The following is a 23639-nucleotide window of genomic DNA, read 5'->3' on the forward strand; positions in this document are numbered from 1 at the left end:
AAAATAATGTCCAACGGGCAAGGCAAAGTGAAATGTTTATTTTGGAATTACTTCCCATCAGAACCGCTACCGAAATAAGGTGAGACGGAGCAGGTTGTGAAAAATGGTAACCAGAGGAACAATCCTTCTTTGTGCATCAGCGCCGAGCAAGTGTCAGAAAAATGAAATACTGCCTAGCACCATCGCTGTCAGTGGGAAGACCGATTTCCACGGTTCGGGATGGTCTTGTTAGAAAGCTGAGAAACCTATTTCTCGTGCGGACTGACTAGTGACTACGAAATGACGGCGACGACGAAGACGGTTTTGCCATCTTAACCAGGAAGGATGTTCATAACGAGCTGGTAGACCACGCTCGCGCTTCGAGCCGAGTTGTCAGTCGACCGCAGACCCTGACAGCTCGCTACGAGAAAGCTAAACCTTTTGGGTGGAGTTGGAGCATTAGACTGATCCTGAAATGTGGGGGTGATGTGACGTTGATTTATTATACATATATTTGTACATTGGCTTGAGCGTGGGAATGTCGTAATTTGGTTGTTAAATCGGGTTCTCTGTATTGTATATTTTAGTAGCGCAATACAGGACAACAACAGGAAGGTGAAGCCATGGGAACACCCAGCCAGCGGATGGCAGATTTTAATACAGTTCTGCATAAAGGCATACAGAAACTGTATTAAGCTTTGGCATATACAATTTTGGAAGATTTTAAAACAAGCATTGTTTAGAAATCTCACAATTTTATATTATATTACAGTTTCTGTATAAAAAACTTACGTTTCCTGTTTTAAAACCTTGCAGAATTGTATATGCCAAGATTTATACAATTATTGTAAGATTTATTTTTTGTATAGTTTGATTTTTATTACTGTGGAATGCAAATGGAGTTGATTATATGCGTAGTTTCCCATATATTGCAACTCTAATTATGCCTACATCTCAGACAGCTGTGTGTGTACTTCTATAATCTTTTCATTTATGCATTGGACTATTCAGACTACATGCTTTAACACTTGATAAAAAGTATCTTGATGTCAAAACTCGCACATTGAGTGAAAAAAGTTGGTAATCTGAACAAGCTACCCGTTAACAATATCAGTGATTTTATTTTTGAAAGCATTAAGTCCATTCGGTAGGTGTTCTGTCAAATCGCACCACCCAAGTAACAATTTCCATGCTTCTTGGATTTATCTAATTCTTATTGCGGACTTATGACAGCAATCACCAAGCTGATTGCTCAGTTTTATTGGCGCTCTTATTGCTATCAATAAACCTCCCATAAATCTGCTGAAAAAAGCTTCAAACGTCAAATGCCTATTGACCATATGAACAGATTTATGGTAGTGATGAAGAGCGTAATAAATCCAATTTTCAACGCTCGAATAAAGCTACAATTTTTGGTCATAATGTGGTCAAATGAATTACCCCCATAAGAATGTTTGTATTGCGAAGAGTTTATGACGCTGTTTTATAAAAGCATCATTTTTCTGATCAAATTCCATGATGGCCATATTGAAAACGGAAAAGCATTTCGCAGTCAGTGAAATATATCACTGAAATGCATGATTTAACGAAATTTTAACCGCTTGTCATACTTTTTCCGATAAATAATTTTATAAATTAATAGTTTGGGCAAAAATACTAATCGATTTAGTGGACATCCTAGATGTTGTGGCAATCAATATTTTCGATTTATTTCCCTGAACTACGTTATATGGCCGGCGCGTGGTGTTCAACCTTATTTTTTCACAACATTTGACCATAAAATCGGAAGCGCACTTCTTTTCAATGGTACTGAATTGAAAAAACAACCTGAAATAAAATATTATTTTGTTGTCATCACCATAATTTTCATTAACAATCCATTTTGTTATTATTTTTCTGCAAAGATTTGTTTCTCTTTTTTAAAGCAACATTTTGACAGCTGCCGCAGCCAAATTCCCTTTTTTGCGGGTGGTTTAAAAAGGGTTTCTAAATGCTCTTATAATAGGTTTATAGTGGTTATCTGGAGAGGGCCACTTGGCAATATCTTACTCTTATAGAGGTCATCAGAAGGTTGCCGTGTATTATTCGGTTTTATTGTTAGATCTTATAAATTGATCTTGAAAACCATTCCTAGAGCGGAATAAAACCTGAAATGTTACTTGGGCAAGCATCTCAAGATTATCCATTCTTTTGCACAAGTATTCATATAGCAGATCCAATTGATCATAAATCGTATAGGATATCCTTCCACCATATTGTGGGAGCTGACAGCACGTACTTTGGATTTAGCGACTCCAAGCGTTACTTGATTGCTGTTTGCTATTCTGGCAACACGCTAGCCTTACGCTGCCACATCATCACATTTATCATCGCAGCAGCCTGGCACATTGGCTGGCCTTTTCACTTCGTGTGCGTCGTCCGGTTAGGTCGTGAATTGGGGCGATTCTTCCGCAGTAGAAAACTGATACACCACAAATGGCGATCCTGCCAGACTTTTTCTATTTTTGAAAAGGAGAAGGTAAATTTCCTGGCATTGTTTTCGGTGTGGAAGAATCGCCCCTTGATTGAACACTATCTTATCTGGAAGTTTTTTAACGTGGAACATTTTATTTGAAAAGTGTATCGGTGAGTATTGTGCTGCAGTGAACTGATTTTGCTAGTACAGTGGGTTAGTCGTTATTTTGCAGACGTGCGATTCTATTTAATCGCTACGCAAATATCACTGGGGAAACCGGAAAAATCTTGATAATGCTGGTTGTTTTGCATAAAAGCAAATGGCGCATTGACGGATGTCCAAATGTTGTTGTTTTGCAGTTTTGCAAATGTCATGGTGGCCTAAAAAAGAATTTACAGTGCTGGTTGTTTTGCTTTAAAGCAAATGGCGCATTGACAGATGCCCGAAGGTTGTCGTTCTGCAGACGTGTGATTCTCTCGAATCGCTGCGCAAATGTCGTCGGCAGAATAATAAAACAGACAATGCTGGTTGTTTTGCATAGAAGCAAATGACGTATTGGGGGATGCCTGAATGTTGTTTTGCAGTTTTGCAAATGTCATGGTGGTTTAACCAGAAACTTGCATTGCTGTTTTGTTTTGCTCCAAAGCAAATGACGTGTTGTTGTTCTGCAGATGTGCAATTTCTCCTGAATCGCTGTCTGAATGTCATAGCGGCAAAATAAAAAGACTGCTGATTGTTTTGCATAGGAGCAAATGACGCATTGACGGATGCCCGAATGTTGTTGTTTTGCAGTTCTGCAAATGTCATGGTGGCCTAACCAAGAACTCGCAGTGCTAGTTGTTTTCCCCAAAGCAAATGGCAGATGCCCGAGTGTTGTTTTTCTGCAGACGTGCGATTCTCTGCAAAATCATAAACTAAACATAGCTGATTGTTTTGCTTTAAAGCGAATGAGACATTAACGACATTGTTTGGCAGACGTGCGTCAGTGGTGGTTGTTTTGCTGCAAATCAAATGACGCGTTGATGGATACCCGAGTGTTGTAAATGTCAAGGCGACTAAACAACAAATTTGCAGTGCTGGTTGTTTTGTTTCGAAACAAATGACTTTAATCAATGGAACATAAGCACAGAACTCAGCAATCGACTTAGGAAAGTCGAAACATGTCTTTTTTCATACATTGGAGACGGATGCAATTCCAGGTATAAAAATTATATAATACATTGGAGTCTTGGTATTGAAGCGAAATCTGATATTTAAATGCTATACAAAACCTATATAAAACATATAATTTTGTTCCCAGAATGAACGGAAATTTTATTTGAATTTACAATTAAAATAATTATGTTTATAATACTGCTGTTTTGCGACCATGCGCCGTGGGTCGCAGTCGAAGTCGTTGCATAATTGTTTTGGCCAGGGTTTGCAGAAATCGCTCTCATTAGATAACGAACAACGATAAAAGAGAGGCAAAAACTGTTTCGAATTATTACAAGCCATGATAGCAAGTTTATCAAACTTGTATACAAGTGCGAAAAAACAAAATCAGATAGGTCAGATAGGATCATTTTGCGTTGGGGACCATAGTTGAACTGCATAATCAGGATCAGTTCTCTTTGCATTTGGAGCTTTTTAAAAGAAATTAATCATGGGGTATAGCCTCCAGGATAAGTTCTTTATCATGATAGCTTGCGAAAAAGTATCTCACGGTATGCTACATATCGTAAATGTATACAGAGATGATAAGTGAGAGATTTATTCATTCTCTTTTGGATTTAATCCCTGGTCATGGCGAAAAATGAAAAATGTCGATAACGTATGGTAATTTTGTTGTAATGCATGTAGAAAGATACAGATAAAGATTGCTTTGATGTTGTGCGTCTCTCGTGAGCTACTGTGTAAATTTCATGGCGGCAAAAAAGGAAAATTGTGAAAAGGCAGGATCTTTTTTGTCTCAATAAAAGGCACTAACGTACACGCGCAGATCAAATAACCAAATATTTGAGTTGGTAAAGATCTAATATGTCTTTCTTCCTATCGAATCCACCCGTTGGTATGAAAAACAAAAGAAGAAAAATACCTAACGATATTAGTTTAATGGGGAATTTTAGATTAGGAGGGTTGAACAGGTTGAAAACAAGTTAGTGTGTTTGTGTGCTTTGAAGTGAAGATGAATTTAATTATGTTTACTTGAGAAACATTTTTGAGCTCGTGTGGATCAAGAAAGTCTTAGAAGTAGTAGAAGAGCCTTGTGATACATCCTGACGTATGTCCGAATGTTGATGTTGAGCCTGTGCATCTCATAAGTCGTTGCGCAAATAGCATGAAGTCTAAAGGAATGGACACACTATCAACTGAATAATATGTGAATCAGTCTTCAGTCATATTCGTATGCTTATGTTTAACTAGAAAATAGGTCGTATCAATTTGAATCAATTGACATATTCATAAATGCACCAGCTTCATTCAGAAACCTGAAACCAGAAACCATTCATACATCAAACCTGTAATAACATACAAACAAATTAATTAGTTAGTTAATTAGTTTGAAAAAGTAATCTATTTAAAACTTTATCTCTGTATAATTCGGGAAATACGGAGGTTATACTAATCGAGTATAAACTGCCCATAAACGAAGCTGGGTCCAAACAGAAGAACTGCAATGCTGATGAGTGCCTTTGGTGGGCCGCGGGCCAACAGTTATTTGAAATTCTTCACACTCCGTTATATTCAAAATAACGAGGCTTGAATTTCTATGAGATAGTTTGAGTTCGAACATTTTGTGAGTTGCTGGTAGGCTTGGAAAAAATATTACAAAGTTTTCCGAAACATCTACATTTTTTCATAGTAGAGATATCTATATCTATTATTCAAGGTGGAAGAAGTGTTCAATGATTTCTAATCATATCGCGTGAAAAAGATTTAAATTTCTTTCTGTGAGCTGTTATACCGGTTCATCGGTGCTTATAGCTACATTATATTACCCAATGCAATCCATAACTTATTCATTTTTTCTGAGGCAAACGTCTTTTTTAGAGGAAAGGGGAGATGTGGGAGCTGACAGCACGTACTTTGGATTTAGCGACTCCAAGCGTTACTTGATTGCTGTTTGCTATTCTGGCAACACGCTAGCCTTACGCTGCCACATCATCGCGGTTATCATCGCAGCAGCCTGGCACTTTGACTGGCCTTTCACTTCGTGTGCGTCGTCCGGTTAGGTCGTGAATTGGGGCGATTCTTCCGCAGTAGAAAACTGATACACCACACATATAATTAAGGATATCCAACAAATGTACGAAAAAAGTGGTATGAATTTATCTCCGAGCAAAATATCACAAGTCAGTTAAAAAGGCGCTTGGTGCGGTTTCGGTGAACCCCGACCATTTATTAATTGAATATTTTTTTCTGCTCAATTATGTCTGATACATACTACTCATCTAATCAAGCTGAAGCATATATTGATAGGAAGGAGCTCTTTGCCGAGCCGGAGGGTTGTGGCCTCAAGCTTATCGTCATCCACTTAAGCGCTCGTCACATACGAGAAACTACTTGAGTTTGCCGAATACCACAGCATGTTCCTAGAGACACAGCTTGGATTTCGTGCTCCAACTGAGTCTCTTAAACTCCAGCCATGGCTCTACTCGATGTCGAAAAGGCATTCGACAATGTTTGGCATGTTGTGTACAAAATACGAAGCTACAATCATCCCAGTTGCTTAGTGAAAATCATCAACTATCTGTCGGACAGCACATTTCAGGTCACAATCTGCTGGGCGAGTTCCGATGCGCTTGACATCATCACAGGCGTCCCCAAGGGCAATATCCTCGGGCCCTGATGTTCAACATGCTCGACCTTTACGAACCTCCAGATGGCTGCATTATGTCTTTGTTCGCAGATGACAACTCTCTCGTCTACAAAAGTAGAATGAAAAAGAAGGAAAGGGACGTTTGGCCGAAAGTAATTTCAAATTGTTTCAGAAGAACAAGGTGGGCCTTGGATGTGATCGGTCGCAAATTTTGACACGTTGAAAAAGTTTTTTGTCCGAGACGAGCCAGCCTAGGGCTGCAAGTCGTTAATAAAGACATAAAAAAGTGTTTTGTGTTTGTTGCCGTTTGAAAACGAGATAATTTTAGATTGTTAAATAAGAAATGTTTCAAGAAATCTGTGAATGGTATTATTATCTCGTTTAACAGCCCTATGTTTCGACCGGACCTGGTGAGTATTCATTCAATTATTTAGTTTACATCTAAACAGACAATTTGACGCCACAATACACGGTTCGAGGCCGCATCTCTCCATCCTCGAATGCACCCACGCAGGCTTGACAAAACTCCTCACCCTCGCTAGAGTTAAATAAAATCATCATCAGCAAAATGCTGCCTTCGCATCCTCACAAATGAGTGGAAGCGTAAAAAAGCAGAAGTACAAAAAAACAGAGTGAGGAAAAGCAAAATAAAAACACATGTGAGTGAGGCGTCGGGCAAAAGAGCACTCACTGAGCCTCCGGAGCGGCGCTATGTATGTGAAAAAAATCTTGGAGGCTGTTTTGAGTGTGAGTGTATGTGAGTGGCGCACCAAAAGAAAAAGATGAACAGATAGACTCGCTCTTGTTTTGCGACGCACAAGCTCGGGTTTAATGATGCACAATGTTGTGAGTTTTGATGCTTATTTCTGCTCCTCAAAAAAACTCTTGCTCTTGCTCATTTTCTACTCGGCGAGGAGTTTTTGACAAGCCTGCACCCACGTTCGCCAAGTCGTTTTGCACCTGGTCTGCCCACCTAGATCGCTGCGCTCCACGCCGTCTCGTACACGCCGAATCGGAAAAGAACACCATCTTTGCAAGGTTGCTGTCCGGCATTCATGCAACATGCCCTGCCCATCGTACCCTTCCGGCTTTAGCTTCCTTCTGGATACTGGGTTCGCCGTAGAGCTGGGCGAGCTCGTGGTTCATTCTTCGCCACCACGCACCGCCTTTTTGCACACTGCCAAAGATGGTCCTAAGCACCCGTCTCTCTAATACTCCGAGTGTTTGCAAGTCCTCTTCGAGCATTGTCTATGTTTTATGTGCGTAGAGGACTATCGGTCTTATCAGCGTCTGGCGTTACTTACTGCTGCTCATTATTTTTGAGGAAGTGGCAGTAGCTCGGTTAGCTGGCTAAATGACATTTTTATTTGAATAGATTTTTTATTATTCTAAGGCAGCGGTTCTCAACCTTTTTCTTGAGAGGTATCCTTTCAAACTTTCGCATTAATTGAGGTACCCTTTCTTGAAGCAGGCTTCCAAGCCATTTGAAAGTGCAATTCAAAGCCTCTTGCATGGAGCTTCTGAATCTCTTGAAAGAAGGTCACTGCACCTCTTGATAAGAGGCTTCTGAGCATCTTGTAGAGAGATTTTCGATCCTCTCGAAAGACTGCCTTCGAGCCACTTAAAATGTAAAAATAAGGCCTCTTTAGCATCTAAGAAGGACGCTTCTGAACCTCTTGAACGTAGAATTCCGAGCTTTTTGAAGGGAGGCTTACGAGCTTCATGAAAGGAGGCTTCCGAGCCTCTTGAAAGCAGGCTTCCGAGCCTCTTAAAAGGACCGAACCTCTTGAAAGGAGGCTTCCTAGCCCCTTGAAAGGAGGCTTCCTAGCCCCTTGAAAGGAGGCTTCCGAGCCTCTTGAAAGGAGGCTTCCGAGCCTCTTGAAAGGAGGCTTCCGAGCCTCTTGAAAGGAGGCTTCCGAGCCTCTTGAAAGGAGGCTTCTGAGCCTCTTGAAAGGAGGCTTCTGAGCCTCTTGAAAGGAGGCTTGAGCCTCTTGAAAGGAGGCTTCTGAGCCTCTTGAAAGGAGGCTTCCTGAGCCTCTTGAAAGGAGGCTTCTGAGCCTCTTGAAAGGAGGCTTCTGGAGCCTCTTGAAAGGAGGCTTCTGAGGCCTCTTGAAAGGAGGCTTCCGAGCCTCTTGAAAGGAGGCTTCTGAGCCTCTTGAAAGGAGGCTTCCGAGCCTCTTGAAAGGAGGCTTCCGAGCCTCTTGGAAGGAGGCTTCCGAGCCTCTTGAAAGGAGGCTTCCGAGCCTCTTGAAAGGAGGCTTCCGAGCCTCTTAAAAGGAGGCTTCCAAGCCTCTTGAAAGGAGGCTCTCAAGCCTCTTGAAAGGAGGCTCCCCAGCCTCTTGAAAGGAGGCTCCCAAGCCTCTTGAAAGGAGGCTCCCAAGCCTCTTGAAAGGAGGCTCCCAAGCCTCTTGAAAGGAGGCTCCCAAGCCTCTTGAAAGGAGGCTCCCAAGCCTCTTGAAAGGAGGCTCCCAAGCCTCTTGAAAGGAGGCTCCCAAGCCTCTTGAAAGGAGGCTCCCAAGCCTCTTGAAAGTAGGCTCCCAAGCCTCTTGAAAGGAGGCTCCCAAGCCTCTTGAAAGGAGGCTCCCAAGCCTCTTGAAAGGAGGCTCCCAAGCCTCTTGAAAGGAGGCTTCCAAGCCTCTTGAAAGGAGGCTCCCAAGCCTCTTGAAAGGAGGCTCCAAAGCGTCTTGAAAGGAAGCTCCCAGGCCTCCCGGGCCTCTTGAAAGGAGGCTCCCAAGCCTCTTGAAAGGAGGCTCCCAAGCCTCTTGAAAGGAGGCTCCCAAGCCTCTTGAAAGGAGGCTCCCAAGCCTCTTGAAAGGAGGCTCCCAAGCCTCTTGAAAGGAGGCTCTCAAGCCTCTTGAAAGGAGGCTCCCAAGCCTCTTGAAAGGAGGCTCCCAAGCCTCTTGAAAGGAGGCTCCCAAGCCTCTTGAAAGGAGGCTCCCAAGCCTCTTGAAAGGAGGCTCCCAAGCCTCTTGAAAGGAGGCTCCCAAACCTCTTGAAAGGAGGCTCCCAAACCTCTTGAAAGGAGGCTCCCAAACCTCTTGAAAGGAGACTCCCAAACCTCTTGAGAGGAGACTCCCAAACCTCTTGAAAGGAGGCTCCCAAGCCTCTTGAAAGGAGGCTCCCAAACCTCTTGAAAGGAGGCTCCCAAGCCTCTTGAAAGGAGGCTCCCAAACCTCTTGAAAGGAGGCTCCCAAGCCTCTTGAAAGGAGGCTCCCAAGCCTCTTGAAAGGAGGCTCCCAAGCCTCTTGAAAGGAGGCTCCCAAGCCTCTTGAAAGGAGGCTCCCAAGCCTCTTGAAAGGAGGCTCCCAAGCCTCTTGAAAGGAGGCTCCCAAACCTCTTGAAAGGAGGCTCCCAAACCTCTTGAAAGGAGGCTCCCAAGCCTCTTGAAAGGAGGCTCCCAAGCCTCTTGAAAGGAGGCTCCCAAGCCTCTTGAAAGGAGGCTTCCGAGCCTCTTGAAAGGAGGCTCCCAAGCCTCTTGAAAGGAGGCCCCCAAGCCTCTTGAATGGAGGCTCCCGGGCCTCTTGCATGTGGGCTCCCGCCCTCTTGAAAGGAGGCTCCCAAGCCTCTTGAAAGGAGGCTCCCACACCTCTTGAAAGGAGGCTCCCAAACCTCTTGAAAGGAGGCTCCCAAGCCTCTTGAAAGGAGGCTCCCAAGCCTCTTGAAAGGAGGCTCCCAAGCCTCTTGAAAGGAGGCTCCCAAGCCTCTTGAAAGGAGGCTCCCAAGCCTCTTGAAAGGAGGCTCCCAAGCCTCTTGAAAGGAGGCTCCCAAGCCTCTTGAAAGGAGGCTCCCAAGCCTCTTGAAAGGAGGCTCCCAAGCCTCTTGAAAGGAGGCTCCCAAGCCTCTTGAAAGGAGGCTCCCAAGCCTCTTGAAAGGAGGCTCCCAAGCCTCTTGAAAGGAGGCTCCCAAGCCGTTCGAAAAGAGGCTCCCAAGTTTTTTGAAAGGAGCTTTCCGAGCCTTTTGAAAGGAGAGGACTTCCAGGCTTCCGAGGCTTCCGAACCTTTTGAAAGAAGGCTTCCTGAAAGGAGGCCTTCGAGCTTCTTGGAAGACGGCTTCCGAGAAGCGTAGAAGGATGCTTCTAATACTCTTACAACGAAGCAACCGAGCTTAGCTTTTCTTTAAAGCCTTTAGATTTCAGTTCAAAAGCATAGTCCTAACGTATTATTCAATATTTTGTTTAGATCAGGTAGATTGCATTAAAGATTTTCCAAACTTGCTCATTTGACGTCTTGTCCATTTGATTTTTATTCTGCAGCCCTTCATACGCTGTGCTGGTTGAGGAGAGCAGGATTCAATTGGCTTTGATTTACCGTTCGCCATGTATATTATGTACAAGACAATGTTTTGAAATAAAAATACAGAATTATCAAAACTTAAACAATAAGTTTCAATTGGAATTTAATACGTCAGCCATTACGCATTTTTGTCCGAGGTACTCCCTAGGGCTAGCAAAGGTACCTTCAGGGCTACATGTACCCCACGTTGAGAATCGCTGTTCTAAGGAGAAGGCTTGTACACAAAGTGCTTGCTCGGGCAACATTTCGGCGGAATATAACAGACTTGGTTGGATGGGGTAGAATCCTCTCGCTATCTCAAAGCATTGTATTTTGTAGAAACTACTTGTGTTTCTCAATGATTTGATTTCACAGATTTCAGCTGATTCTAGAACCATTATGTTGAACCCTTTTTGACCCTTCCCCCTCGTCAACATCGTAAAGTGAAGACACCCTCTCCCGCCTTAACGTAGGCTGTCGCAGATATTGAATAGTATAATAAGCGATCTGGCATTATGAAAGCGTCCAAATATTCTTTTAGGCATTTCATTCAAATTACCAAATTACCAAATTACCAGTTCGGCCGTATGTCGCTTTCAGCCTAATGACATTTTCGGATTAATGAATGGTTATTGGTTCGGCCATATGAAATTCGGCCAGATAGCTTTCGCCTTAACTTGTTATTCGGCCAAGTAGCATTTGAACAAAAGACTTTCTACCGAAATGCCAAAAGTTGTTTGACGAAATATGTCATTTGACTTAAAAAGTCGTTCAGTTGATTAGGACATTTGGACAAAATGGTCAGAAAGGATAATTTTACCGGCCGTGTTGACATTTTTGGTCATACAGAACCTATTCGATTTTGGCAACACGCACGGTACACGTATGTTTCAAAATCGAATGTTGCACAAATTATAATTGATTTTGAATTTTATTCATGAAACTTCGCATTTTTTTTACTTATTGTGACACTAGACACACCGTCACACTTTTAACGCAAATTTTGCATTTTTCTTAAAAAAAACTTTTTACCCGATTTTTAACGCGCTATTAAAGCAATTTCTTAAGCGTAAAATAAGGCAGCCCTTACTTTGCACCGTTCAATGTGCAAAAACGATCCATAAATAAATGAAAAACGATCCGTAAATAACATCTGAATGTCCCATAAAACGCTATCATAAATCCATAAAATAGTTCGGGAGATTCCATAAAGAATAATTTTATGATCTATAAATCTTTGAAAAATGATCCATAAAAACTATATTTTGATCTATAAAATTTCAAATTTGCGCAATTTTTATCCTGATGATGATCCATAATTTCAGTAATATGATTCTATAAATTGCTAAATTTTGGCTTAGTTTTGGATCGAAAAATTATACTTTATGGATTCTCCTGAACTATTTAATGGATTTATGGTAGCGTTTTAAGGAACATTGAGATGTTATTTATGAACCGTTTTTCATTATTTATGGATCCGCCTTTATTGTTTATATGCAAAAGTATGTTTTGCCGTAAAATAAGGCATCACGCGGTTTACAAACAATAAAAAAATATAATGCGGGTAAGGACCAGCTCCCGGCTGAACTTTGCATCTTTATGAAGTTCTCCATATTATGTCGAAAATATGTGAAGACGAGCAAATGCCTGCTAGCTGGTTTGACGGCCTCATTTGCCCTCTCCTTATTCTGTTCAACATATTGAGACCGCTTGAAGAGTCCTTCGTCGGCGAATACCAAGCAGGTTTTCGTGAAGGCCGATCACAACGGATCAAATGTTTACCCTGAGACAAATCCTTGATAGTTGTACAACTTGCAGACACATCATCTGTTTATTGATTTCAAGGCGACGTACGATTCAGTAAAACGGAATGAATTATGGCAAATTATGCTTGAACATGGTTTTTTGGCGAAATTGATACGGCTGATTCGTATAACGTTGGACGCATCAAAATCAAGTGTAAGGATTGCGGATGAAATATCGACATCATTTGTTACCTTAGATGGATTAAAGCAGGGTGATGCACTTTTGAATCTACTGTTCAATATAGCGCTCGAGGGAGCGATTAGGAGAGCTGGTGTAAAAAGAGGCGGTACCATTATCACAAGATCGCATATGCTCCTGGGATTTGCGGACGATATCGATATTATCGGGATTGATCGCCGTGCAGTGGAAGAGGCTTTTGTGCCTTTAAGGAGGGAGACAGCGAGGATTGGACTCACGATCAATACCAGCAAAACGAAGTACATGGTCGCTGGCAGCCAACGTGGGTTTATTAGTGGTGGTGGTAGCGAAATGGTGCTGGATGGTAAAAAGTTTGAAGTGGTATAAGAATTTTTGTATCTTGGAACATTTATGACGTGCGATAATGATGTTACCCGCAAGGTGAAAAGTCGTATTGCAGCTGCAAATACGCCTTATTACAGACTTCGTAACCAGCTTAAGTCCCGTAGTCTGCAAACGAAAACAAAATTCGCGCTGTATACTACTCTGATTCTTCCGGTGGCTTTATAAATATACGGCCATGAAACCTGGACGTTAAAGGAGACTGATCGTAGTGTTTGAGCGTAAAGTGCTGCGGACAATACTCGGTGGTAAACAGGAGAACGGTATCTGACGGCGTCGCATGAATCACGAATTGTACCAGGTGTATGAAGGACTGGATATTATTAAGCTTATACAACACGGCAGACTACGGTGGGCTGTTCACGTTGTTCTTATGCCGGAAGAACGTTGTGCGAAGATAATATTTAGTAGAGAACCCGGAAGAGGCCGCAGGCTTTGTGGAAAACCGCGTACACGATGGCTTTTTGCAGTTGAAAAGGACCTGAGGGCGCTCAATTTTCAGGGTGACTGGAAGCGATTGGCCCTGGATCGAGTCCAGTGAAGAAGGATACTTCATTCGGTGTAGGTTCATCGAGGAAAAGCTGTAGCCCGTCAAGTATCTAGTAAGCGAAGAAGAAAAGAAAATTCTAAATCATTTCCTCTAGGCTAGAATCATCCATCGTTCAAATATTGACAAATATTGAAAATGCTTCCGATGATCCAACGTGCATAAGAAACCGAGGTGCGCAGCGAGCAAGGTGGATCGTCATGTGTAAGAAGATTTGCGGACCCTGGCGACCGAGATGAATAAAGTAATCTTTTGCTCGACCTCGACTTAAGAAATAAAATAATTACGCAAGCAGAATATCCTTTAGTCGCATTGATTTTTCTTTTACTATTTGATCCAACTCAAATCACAGAGTACTGAACTGGCAAGGAATATGGCAAGTTCATAAATACACTCTATGTGAAATAGAAATCTTATGTAACCCGTTTTTAAGATTTGCAATAATTGAATAAGATTTGGAGTACATTTCACAAAAGCAATATTAATAAATAGAGATAACCAGCAATCATCTAGATTCATTTGAACTAGTCTACTGCAAGAAATAAAATGATATGAAGCTGGATTTGCGAGAAGCTTGCCGATTGGTGGCAAGATATTTTTATTTTTATTTTTTTCAAGAAAGAAGACTGCTATATTGTGGAACTTACGAAGGTTTATGCCTGTGAAAGGGATTGGTCGCTGTGTGCAACGAACCGACAGATGTGGTGTGGCAAGGGAACAAATATCCAGAAAATATTTCGGCAATGAAATAGAAATAAAATTCAATTTCGGTTGTGTACAAATTTGATTAGAATGGACGGTAATTGGTAATGGAAACTCATAAATGGGAATGGTGCGGAAAAAGGAGCTTAGTACCTATAATGATTGAAGCGAACATAGATGTGAGGTTGCGGTTGATCGGATTAAACGGTTTCGGAATTATTTTACTTGATTTATGGAGCTTTTTTCGCGGCATCAGAATTCATACGAAATCAAATGCCGGACAACCAAGTCTGCAGATTACAGTCATTAATCCAATTTGATTCATATAAATCGCTCAGTGATAATTTCCACGCATAAAATAGTGTCACCTCATTCAGTCGCAGAAAGTGAAAAGCTTCAATCACGAGCGACACAGCTTAGAGGTATCTGGGAAAGTTCCGTTCCACCCACCACAGTTGCCGTACTGTGTAATTTAGCTGCTTTGCATATTCAACCGAAACGCTTTATGAATTTTCAACATATTTCGACAAGTCATCTTTCGTTTTGCCGCCGCCGGTTCCGGTTTGCCCTGTTCGTTGAGAGAAAATAGCAAAAGTGAAGCAATCTCCTCAATCAGCGTAGTCGTAAGTCGTTCGAGAACTATATAAAAGCCGAAATGAATAATTCAGGAACACATTAGTACCGATTGAAAAGTCCGCCCGGTGGGAACTCCACCGAGTAACAGCTGAGTTTTGAATATTCGTTCCCTTCTGAACCTTATCGTCGTGTCGAGTAGTCTTCGACCAGACAACAGTGGTGGATGTAATTCGCGAGGTTCCATTCAATCTACGCCGCTATCCAGAAATGACCAGACAAGTGGAGCTTATTCTTCTCGGGTGGATCGCGGTATCGGTGCTGTTCCAGACGGGCCCTGGCGGCATTGGAGTCGAGGGAGTAATTGATTATGCATTCTAAACTGTTGTTTGACCTATCAGACGCTACTCATTGGTAATGATGGTTTCATATTTTCTTGTTGGTTCTTGTGTTGACTGCAGAAAGCCACGATTGAGCAGATGGCCAAAACGGGTGAAATGATTCGAGGCGTTTGTGCTGGGAAAGTCAAAGCGGATGAAAGCATGATCAATAAGCTACGCGAAGGCATCTTTCCGGATGTTAAGGAAGTCAAATGCTATGTTAATTGTGCATTTGAAATGATGCAAGTGGTAAGTAAGATGGAAAAGAAGATATTCCTTATACCAATAGTGTGATAGTAGTTGATCTGGTTGCAAGTGCACCGGAAACAGTTTTACATAAGTTCGATTAATCAATAACTTCAAATCATTTTATGCGTGTGTCGCAAAGTTATACACTGCTTATCCTAAGCATAGTTAATTTTCTGTATCGTCCTTCGACTGCACTAACGATCATCCAAAGCAATTCATGGATTCAACAACTAGAATAGGTGAATAGCCGAATTGCCTTAGAAATAATTTGTTTGGACAAACGCGGCAGCATTTGCAAAGCGCAACTGGCATATTAAAAAGCACTATGGAAAACGAGTATGCTCAGTACGGTGGTACAGTACAGTGTTTGCAGTATGCTAAATAATGAGACATTCAGCTTTAAAATTTTTCGACATAAATTCTTCCGATTATGTAATTACGTGTTGTGTAGTACTTCACTATTTCGTTCCCTCGAAAGGTACAACCACCTACACTGAGGTGTTTAACTTTGCGTCGTTATCGTTATAGAAATTTAAGACCAAAAATAAAATTGAAAGACTGGAAACTTTGATCAACACTGACTGGTGAAGATTACAAATTGTTTTGGTCTAAAACATTGAACTTCTTGAGCTGAGGTTTGATGTTTGAATTCATTGAATTCTGTTCCACAGTTTTTCGCTTTACGAAAAGTTTTCTCCTTACCGGGGTGGGAATCGAACCCACACTCCACAGCACATGCGTCTAGACCAGGGCTGCCCAACGTACCGCCCGCGTTCCGGATGCGGCCCTCGGCTCCATTTTTTGTGGCCCGCGCACCGTGGTAGAAAATTCTTCATAACCGGCCCACAAGCTTGTCTGTGTGGCTCGAGAAGCTTCTACGATATTTACACTGAACTAGGAAGATAACAAATGTTAAAGGAGCTTCAAAGATAAGGTGCTCATTTAATTTAAATTTCCATTATTGATTCAAATTATTTGTAGAACAGTGCGATAATCCGCAGTGTAACAAAGTCTATTCACTCTGACAAACACGAAGCCAGGAAATGCAATACGGGCTAGTTTTGCTGTTAGTGAGATTTTGGCAAAACGAATAAAACTATTTTAGGACGGAGACTTGTACAAGGATGTACTTCGGCTATTGTCGGCATAGTGTGCCCCAAGAAAAAAGTCTCCTTCAGTAGCATTAGTTTGCCTCGGACGGAACATGGTGAGTAAAACAGTTCTTGCAGAAGATTTGGCATACGTGGCAAAGTCGCCTGCTTCAAATTCTACTCTCTAGCAATCGATGGCAATACTGATATTGATAACATGGCGCAGGTAGCTGTCTTCATAAGGGGAATTGATGATAATCTTTAAATCAAAGAGGAGTTGACACCTTTCATCCCAATGAAACTACCGGAAAAGACCTAGGAGGAGCTGTTAAGATCTGTTTGAAGTGGCTTGGACATTTCTCTAAAAAAATAAGTGGCCTTACAACAGATGGAGCCAGCGCTGGCAATGACGGAAACGAACACTGTCATTGTGACACTGCTAAGAAAGGAAAAGCAATCACAGTGGTACGGTTATACTCCACCGCACATTGCATTATTCATCATGAAAATCTATGGTCGAAAACGATTAATATTCCTGAAGTACTGACGCTCATTAAGGTTAAAAACTTTATTAGCGCGAGGGATCCACAACCACCAATTCCAGGTTGAGGCTTGAGAGATTTTATTTTCTTCGAAACAAAATCGCACTACTTTTACAAGATAAACAAGATCACTGTAAGGGCGAATGACTTAGCTTTTCTGGTAGATATTACCAAACATCTCAATGACTTGAACATGATGCTGCAAGGCACGGACCAACACGTCGAACTTGTATTATACAACATTAATGCTTTTGAAACAAAAGTGGTACTAAACATTTTGGCACAGTTTGTCGCTGAAAACTGCTACAATTCCCTCACCTTGTTGATTTTATGGAACACAGTAACGAATTATTCATTTTCTCAATACCGTTTATTATGTGAATTATAAAGTGTTACCGACATTTAATGTGTTAACATTCATATGGAGATTATCGACCTCAGAAAGAAAATATCTCTCATCTCAGCACATTTCAAGAATAAAAGCAGTAAAAAACTTCGAATCCTGTTTGCAAATTTTGGTCACCGATTGCGAAAACAATATGCGTTGATTATTCGAGAGTAGGCAATAATTTCATGTTTCTCATTGAATTTTCAACCAAAAGATATGTTACGTGAAAAAAGAATTTTTGAACGCAATTCTATCGTGTTCAATTTTTCTCTGAACCATTCTTGAAAAATTGGAAAAAAAAACTCAATGTTTGAATATTTTGAAAATATATAAGAAAATATTGCCGAATATTGTTTGGCCCGCCAGCAGATGTTAATTCTGAATATTGGCCCGTGGCTTGAAAAGGTTGGGCAGGCCTGGTCTAGACGATTGACCGCACGAAGCCCACAAATAATGTTGGTCGAATAAATTGAGTGTTCGCGCCGCAGTTGGTAGAACATGGTGCATGTTCAGTCAGCTTATTGCTCACACAAAATTACATTCATGAGGTGGTGTGGGTTTGACGTCATCGTTCTTTTGTTTCCGGCACCCGAGCCACCGCCGTCGTCGTGCGACACGTTCACTGTAATGCCACGTACACACCAGTCAAGCAGTTTGACGAACATTGACTCCGCCCCCAAGAAAACGCTTCGGTTGCTGCTTTGTTTGAACGTGTATGAAGTTGTTCGAACAACCATTTGACAGTTGGCGGCTCGGTTGGAAAAAATTAAAACGGTTTGATTTTGGTTTAAGTTGTCGGGGGTGGAGTCAAGGTTCGCCGAACATATTTGAGCATTTGTAGTGAAGTTGCACAAACCCCCATACATTTTTTGATGGTTGGTGCTCAACAATATCACACACGAACGACCGAAGCGCCAACTTGAGCACCAACCATCAAAAAATATATGGGGGTTTGTGCAACTTCACTACAAATGCTCAAACATGTTCGGCAAACCTTGACTCCACCCCCGACAACTCAAACCAAAATCAAACCGTTTTATTTTCTTCCAACCGAGCCGCCAACTGTCAAATGGTTGTTCGAACAACTTCACACAAAGCAGCAACCGAAGCGATTTCTTGGGGGCGGAGTCAATGTTCGACAAACTGCTTGACTGGTGTGTACGTTGCATAACTGATTCCAACATTTCTCGAACACGTTTGTGCTCGCCCGAACCTGTTTAAAATCCATAACATTGAGAGGACTGTGCGCTTGCATTTGGTCTTCTTCCTCATCTTAGTATTTACTCTTTGAGTTCTATCATAAGTGTCGTAAATTTTATTTTTACCGTAGGACTACGTCTGTGTTTGCTATACCAAGGTACACTTTGCGATTGCGAAAATCGAAGAGTGTCATGAAAACATAATAGACTTCGAACGTTAGTATCTCATTCGTTCCAAGATGGATTATCAGTTTTATTGACTATTCGTTCAAATTGGCATTGCCCAACGTTTCGGACCGTTTTTTTTTGGGTCTTTTTCAAGGGAAATGCTGTCTGCTGTTGCTTTTCCTTGAAAAGACCCAATAAACGGGTCGAAACATCGGGTAATGCAAATGTAAACCCGTTTGAATATATTTCAGACTAAAAAAAGCCATTTTTCATCGACAATTGAAATAAAACATGGAGATAGGTAAACCAATTATCAAAATTAAGCATCTTGTGGGTTTGGCTACAATACTCAATTCGAACAAGACTTTGCAGAGAACGGACACAGCTAGTTATGGGCGTTTTTTGGGGAAGGGTCGTTTGGCTGAAGCCCATGCGGCCGAAAGCCATTTGGCCAAATGCCACTAGGCCGAAAGTCATTTGACCAAACAGGTCATCCGGCCACATAGGTCATTTGGTAAAATAGGACGTTTGGCCGGATAGGACATTTGTCCGAATAAGACATTTGGCCGAATAGGGCATTTGGTTGAAAAGGTCATTTGGCCGAACAGGTTATTTGGCCGAATAGGTCATTTGCCCAATTAGGTCATTTGAAAAGTGAGAAATGATGTGTGAAAAGTGAGACGTCTCGCTTCTCACTACTTATTTCCCACTTCTCACCGTGAAATTGAGTTGTGCGAAGCGAAGGGCGAAGTAAGACGTCTCACTATTCATTTTTCACAGTTCGGTTCACTTTTCGCAGAGAGAAGTGAGAAATGAGAGGTAAAAAGTGAGCTTTTCACAGTGAGATGTGAGAAATGAGGGACAAGAAGTAAGTAGTGAGACATCTTTCAACTCACTTTTCTCTCCTCATCTCTCACATATCACTGTGAAAAGTGAGTAGTGCAAAGTGAACGTCTCACTACTCACTTCGCACTACTCACTTTTCACAGTGAGAATTATGAGATGAGAGATGTCGGCAAACGACTTTTTCGGCCAAATGACTTTTTCGGCCAAATTACCTTTTCGACCAAATGGCTATTCGGTCAAATGACCTTTTCGGCCAAATGGCCTATTCGGTCAAATGACCTATTCGGCCAAATGACTTATTCGGTCAAACGACCTATGACGCTTTTCGACCTAATCGTATGTTCGGCTAAACAATTTTCGGCCTAGTGGCCTTCGGCCGAATAGCATTCGACCAAACGGACCTTTCGCTTTCCCGCTATGCTAGAACATGGTTTTCCGGCGTATCTGATACGGCTGATTCATGTAACGTTGGACGGATTGAAATCTAGTGTAAGGGTTGTGTATGAAATATCCACATCATTTGTTACCATAGATGGATTGAAGCGGGGTAATGCACTCTCGAAGCTATTGTTCAATATAGCGCTCGAGGAAGTGATTGGGAGAGCTGGTGCGCAAAGAAGCAGTACCATTATCACCACTCACAAGATCGCATATTCTCCTGGGTTTTGCGGACGATATCGATATTATTGGGATTGTTTTGTGCCAGCGAGGATTGGAGTCACGATTAATTCCAGTAAAACAAAGTATATAGTCGCTGGCAATCAACGTGGTGAAAAATTTGAAGTGGTAGAATAATGTGTGTACCTTGGAACTCAAGTGACGTGCAATAATGATGTTACCCACGAGGTGAAAAGGCGTATTGTAGCTGCCGATAGGGTTGATTGGTGACTTCGTAACCGACTTAAGTCCCGTAGTGTGCAAACGAAGACACAATTCGCGCTGTATACTACTCTGATTCTTCCGGTGGCTTCATACGGCCATGACACATAAACGTTAAAGGGGGCTGATCGGAGAGCATTCGGAGTGTTTGAGCAGAAGGTGCTGCGGACAATACTTGGCGGTAAACAGGAGAACGGTATCTGGTGGCGTCGCATGAATCATGAGTTATACCAGCTGGGTATAAAGGACTGTATATTGTTAAGCTTATACACCACGGTAGACTACGGTGGGTTGTACACAGAGGCCGTATGCTTCGCGGAAGGACCTGAGGGCGTTCAGGGCGACTGGAAGCGATTGGCCCAGGATCGAGTCCAGCGGAGAACGATACTCCATTAGGCGTAGGTGCATCGAGGAAGAGCTGTAGCCCCTCAAGTATCAAGTAACATCGATATAACAAAATATCGGAGCCGAAACATTGATTTTTCGATATATCGATACGTTTTAAAAACTGTAAGCAGGAGCAAAAAAAAAATCATAAAAATTGAAAGATGTTTTGCCAGTGCCGATCAAATTTCTACGCTCTCTATATAATTGCAATTTTTATCGGATTGATAGCTGATGTGTGTTATATTTCTCAGTTTTTTTTATTGCAGATAGTGTTATGCTAAGTAAAAATCTCAAAATCCGATATCACCTATAAAAAATCGAAACAAATTAACGAAAAATCGAAGCGAAAATATCGAAACTCGGTATATCGTATTGGTAAGGGCAATTACTAAACACACTAGCGTTGTCATAAAGACGCCGGTAGCGGTCGCGATCGCGACGGAATAGAATCTGCATCGGTGGTTTTCTCGCAAGTTTCGGACTAGTTGTTGACTGCTGTTGCTGCTGCTGACTGCGAAAAGTTGACTGCTGTTGAGTTAGTGAACGGAAAGACGCACACGGGTAAAAATCCGTTCCCAGAAATAAGAAAATAATTCATGATTCCATGAATCCGTCGTGTTTTCATGCTATGAAAATACACCATGAATATAAATCATGATTCCATGATTTATTTTCGCGTAACGCAACCAATGCGTTACAATTTGGTTGTTAAGATCGACAGAATAAAAAAAAAGTTCAACAGGGGATCTGAACTCGAGTACACTGAGCGAGAGTCCGGCGTGCTACCTCTCAGCCGTTCTTACTTCTTGGTAATGGAGTGTTCGAAGTATAACCGGTTACGCATACTGTCGACTGATGAGGATTGCCTAGTACCATGAATAATGTTCCTGAAATCATGAATTATAATCATGGTTTCATGAACTGACCTGATTCATGATTTCATGATTTTTTATTCATGGCTGTGGGTATGCATTTGTTTCCGATGATTAAAAGGTAATCGTTCATTTTCAGGGCCAAAAATTTCACTCAAGAAATTAAAAAGAGAGCGTGAGAGTAACATGACAGAACCACCATTTGATTCAAGAAAAAGTTCGGCTCAGATGAATTTTCTCCAAATTGCAACACATAATCGCTTGGCGATGGTAGAAAGTTGCCGTCAATAGCAGTGCTCTTTGGGAGGAGACGCTACAAAAATATGTTGTGCTTGGATGGCGTCTATGGTATTTCCGGGGCAAATCATCATGTTGCTGACGTTGCAGTCAATTGAAGTGAAAATTTCTCTCAAGAATCTGATTTTGGTTTTGTTGAGGTTAATGATTGTTTCCAATCCGCATTATTAAAAATAAATCAATTCTTTTTAGAATCTCCATTCAAGAGAAGGTTGAGCCGACACGAATTAGCGTGGGTGTACCAATCGTCGCCATAATTAAGAACAACTATTTTTTTAAATATAAATAAAAGTCATATGTGTGGTGTTGATATGTGAAACGGAAGGTTGCTGTTCCTTAGAACGCATTAAAATTTGTGATAGTACCCTAAATTGCTTAATCCATAATAGGAACGCATGTACCAGTTGTGGCACTATTCTTAATTTTGATTCCTATTATAGCCAAACGCATTGTTTTCTCATAAGATTGGCCATAATGGGACCACTAGTGCGACAACTGGTGCAAAGAAAACTAAAAATTAAGCAAAATCATTTTTTACAATTATGGTTTGTGTCGATCGGAGCAAAGCGCATTAACAAGCACATGAGCCATTGAACACTAAATAGACCTTCACGTATAAGAGTCACGTATAGAGTTTCTATCGCTCCATTACGCTGACCAATTTTAAGATTGGAAGGATCAACTTTTTAATTTTCTCGTACAACAAAGTCGTATCGAAATGCTACCTTCCACTACCTCGAACCTTTTGTAGAAGACTCGGAGATCGATAGTGTTATATATTAATCGACTCAGCTCGACGAACCGGGCACATGTCTGCCCGTGTTGCCGTGTTTGTATGCCATTTTATTTGATAGTCTAAATAGTAAGACCAGAATATGTAAACTGTTTCAAAGTGCATTTACGCATTGCTAAAAAAAATTGGGAAAATTTTAAAATTTAGTATACTTTATTTACCTACAAAATTGTAAGGTATGTAAAGATCTTTGTGAATATGGAATTACTAGAAATCGATCTATAATATCATCTATAAGATTTTAACCGAAAGATCACAATATTGTGAAGTATTTTCGAAGACCCCTTTGGAGTTTGTATTAACTCTGAATTCTATTCGAAATTTTACTTGCAAGTTGGCATATCCCATAGAAAAACGCGCATATTAACGCATCCCACTAATAGAGCTTAAATAATTTTTCTGACACATTTTTTGTTCTTCTTCCAGGTCAAAAAGGGTAAATTGAACTACGATGCAGCACTCAAGCAAATCGACACCATCATGCCGGATGAACTTGCCGGACCCATGCGGGTTGCACTGGATGCTTGTCGAACCGCGTCCGAAGGAATCAAAAACAACTGCGATGCAGCTTACGCAATAGCCATATGCATTTCAAAAAATAACCCTAAATTTGTTTTTCCTTAGTAACTATGAACTATGCTAGAAGTATTTATGTCGCTGCTGTTTTGATGTAATTAGTAATAACTACTATACGCATTTCTATTGTGATCAAATAACAGCAACTAGCGCTTGGATTCGATAAATAAATCATCTTATACATACCAACTTTATATCTTTATCGTACACCGTGTGCCATGCTATATGTACATACCAATCGATACAGTTCAACGAGCTGAGGTAATGTCAGGATTTGTGTGTGTTCGTATGTGTACC

The 23639-nt window shown here is 41.4% G+C and overlaps 2 protein-coding genes across 2 annotated transcripts in view; one reads left to right on the forward strand and one right to left on the reverse strand.

Moving 5' to 3' along the window:
* Positions 1 to 23639, reverse strand: part of LOC134215353 (SCY1-like protein 2) — a 330601-nt gene that overhangs the window by 161497 nt on the left and 145465 nt on the right. The gene's annotated exons all lie outside the window — the stretch shown is intronic.
* Positions 14794 to 23531, forward strand: LOC134215352 (general odorant-binding protein 72-like). The gene is made up of 3 exons (XM_062694563.1): positions 14794 to 15035; positions 15137 to 15304; positions 23193 to 23531. Exons 1-3 carry the CDS (start codon positions 14946 to 14948, stop codon positions 23388 to 23390), a joined length of 456 nt encoding a protein of 151 aa, XP_062550547.1. The 5' UTR covers positions 14794 to 14945; the 3' UTR covers positions 23391 to 23531.

The sequence above is a fragment of the Armigeres subalbatus genome, chromosome 2 (genome assembly GCF_024139115.2).
Source record: "Armigeres subalbatus isolate Guangzhou_Male chromosome 2, GZ_Asu_2, whole genome shotgun sequence".
Taxonomy (NCBI): domain Eukaryota; kingdom Metazoa; phylum Arthropoda; class Insecta; order Diptera; family Culicidae; genus Armigeres; species Armigeres subalbatus.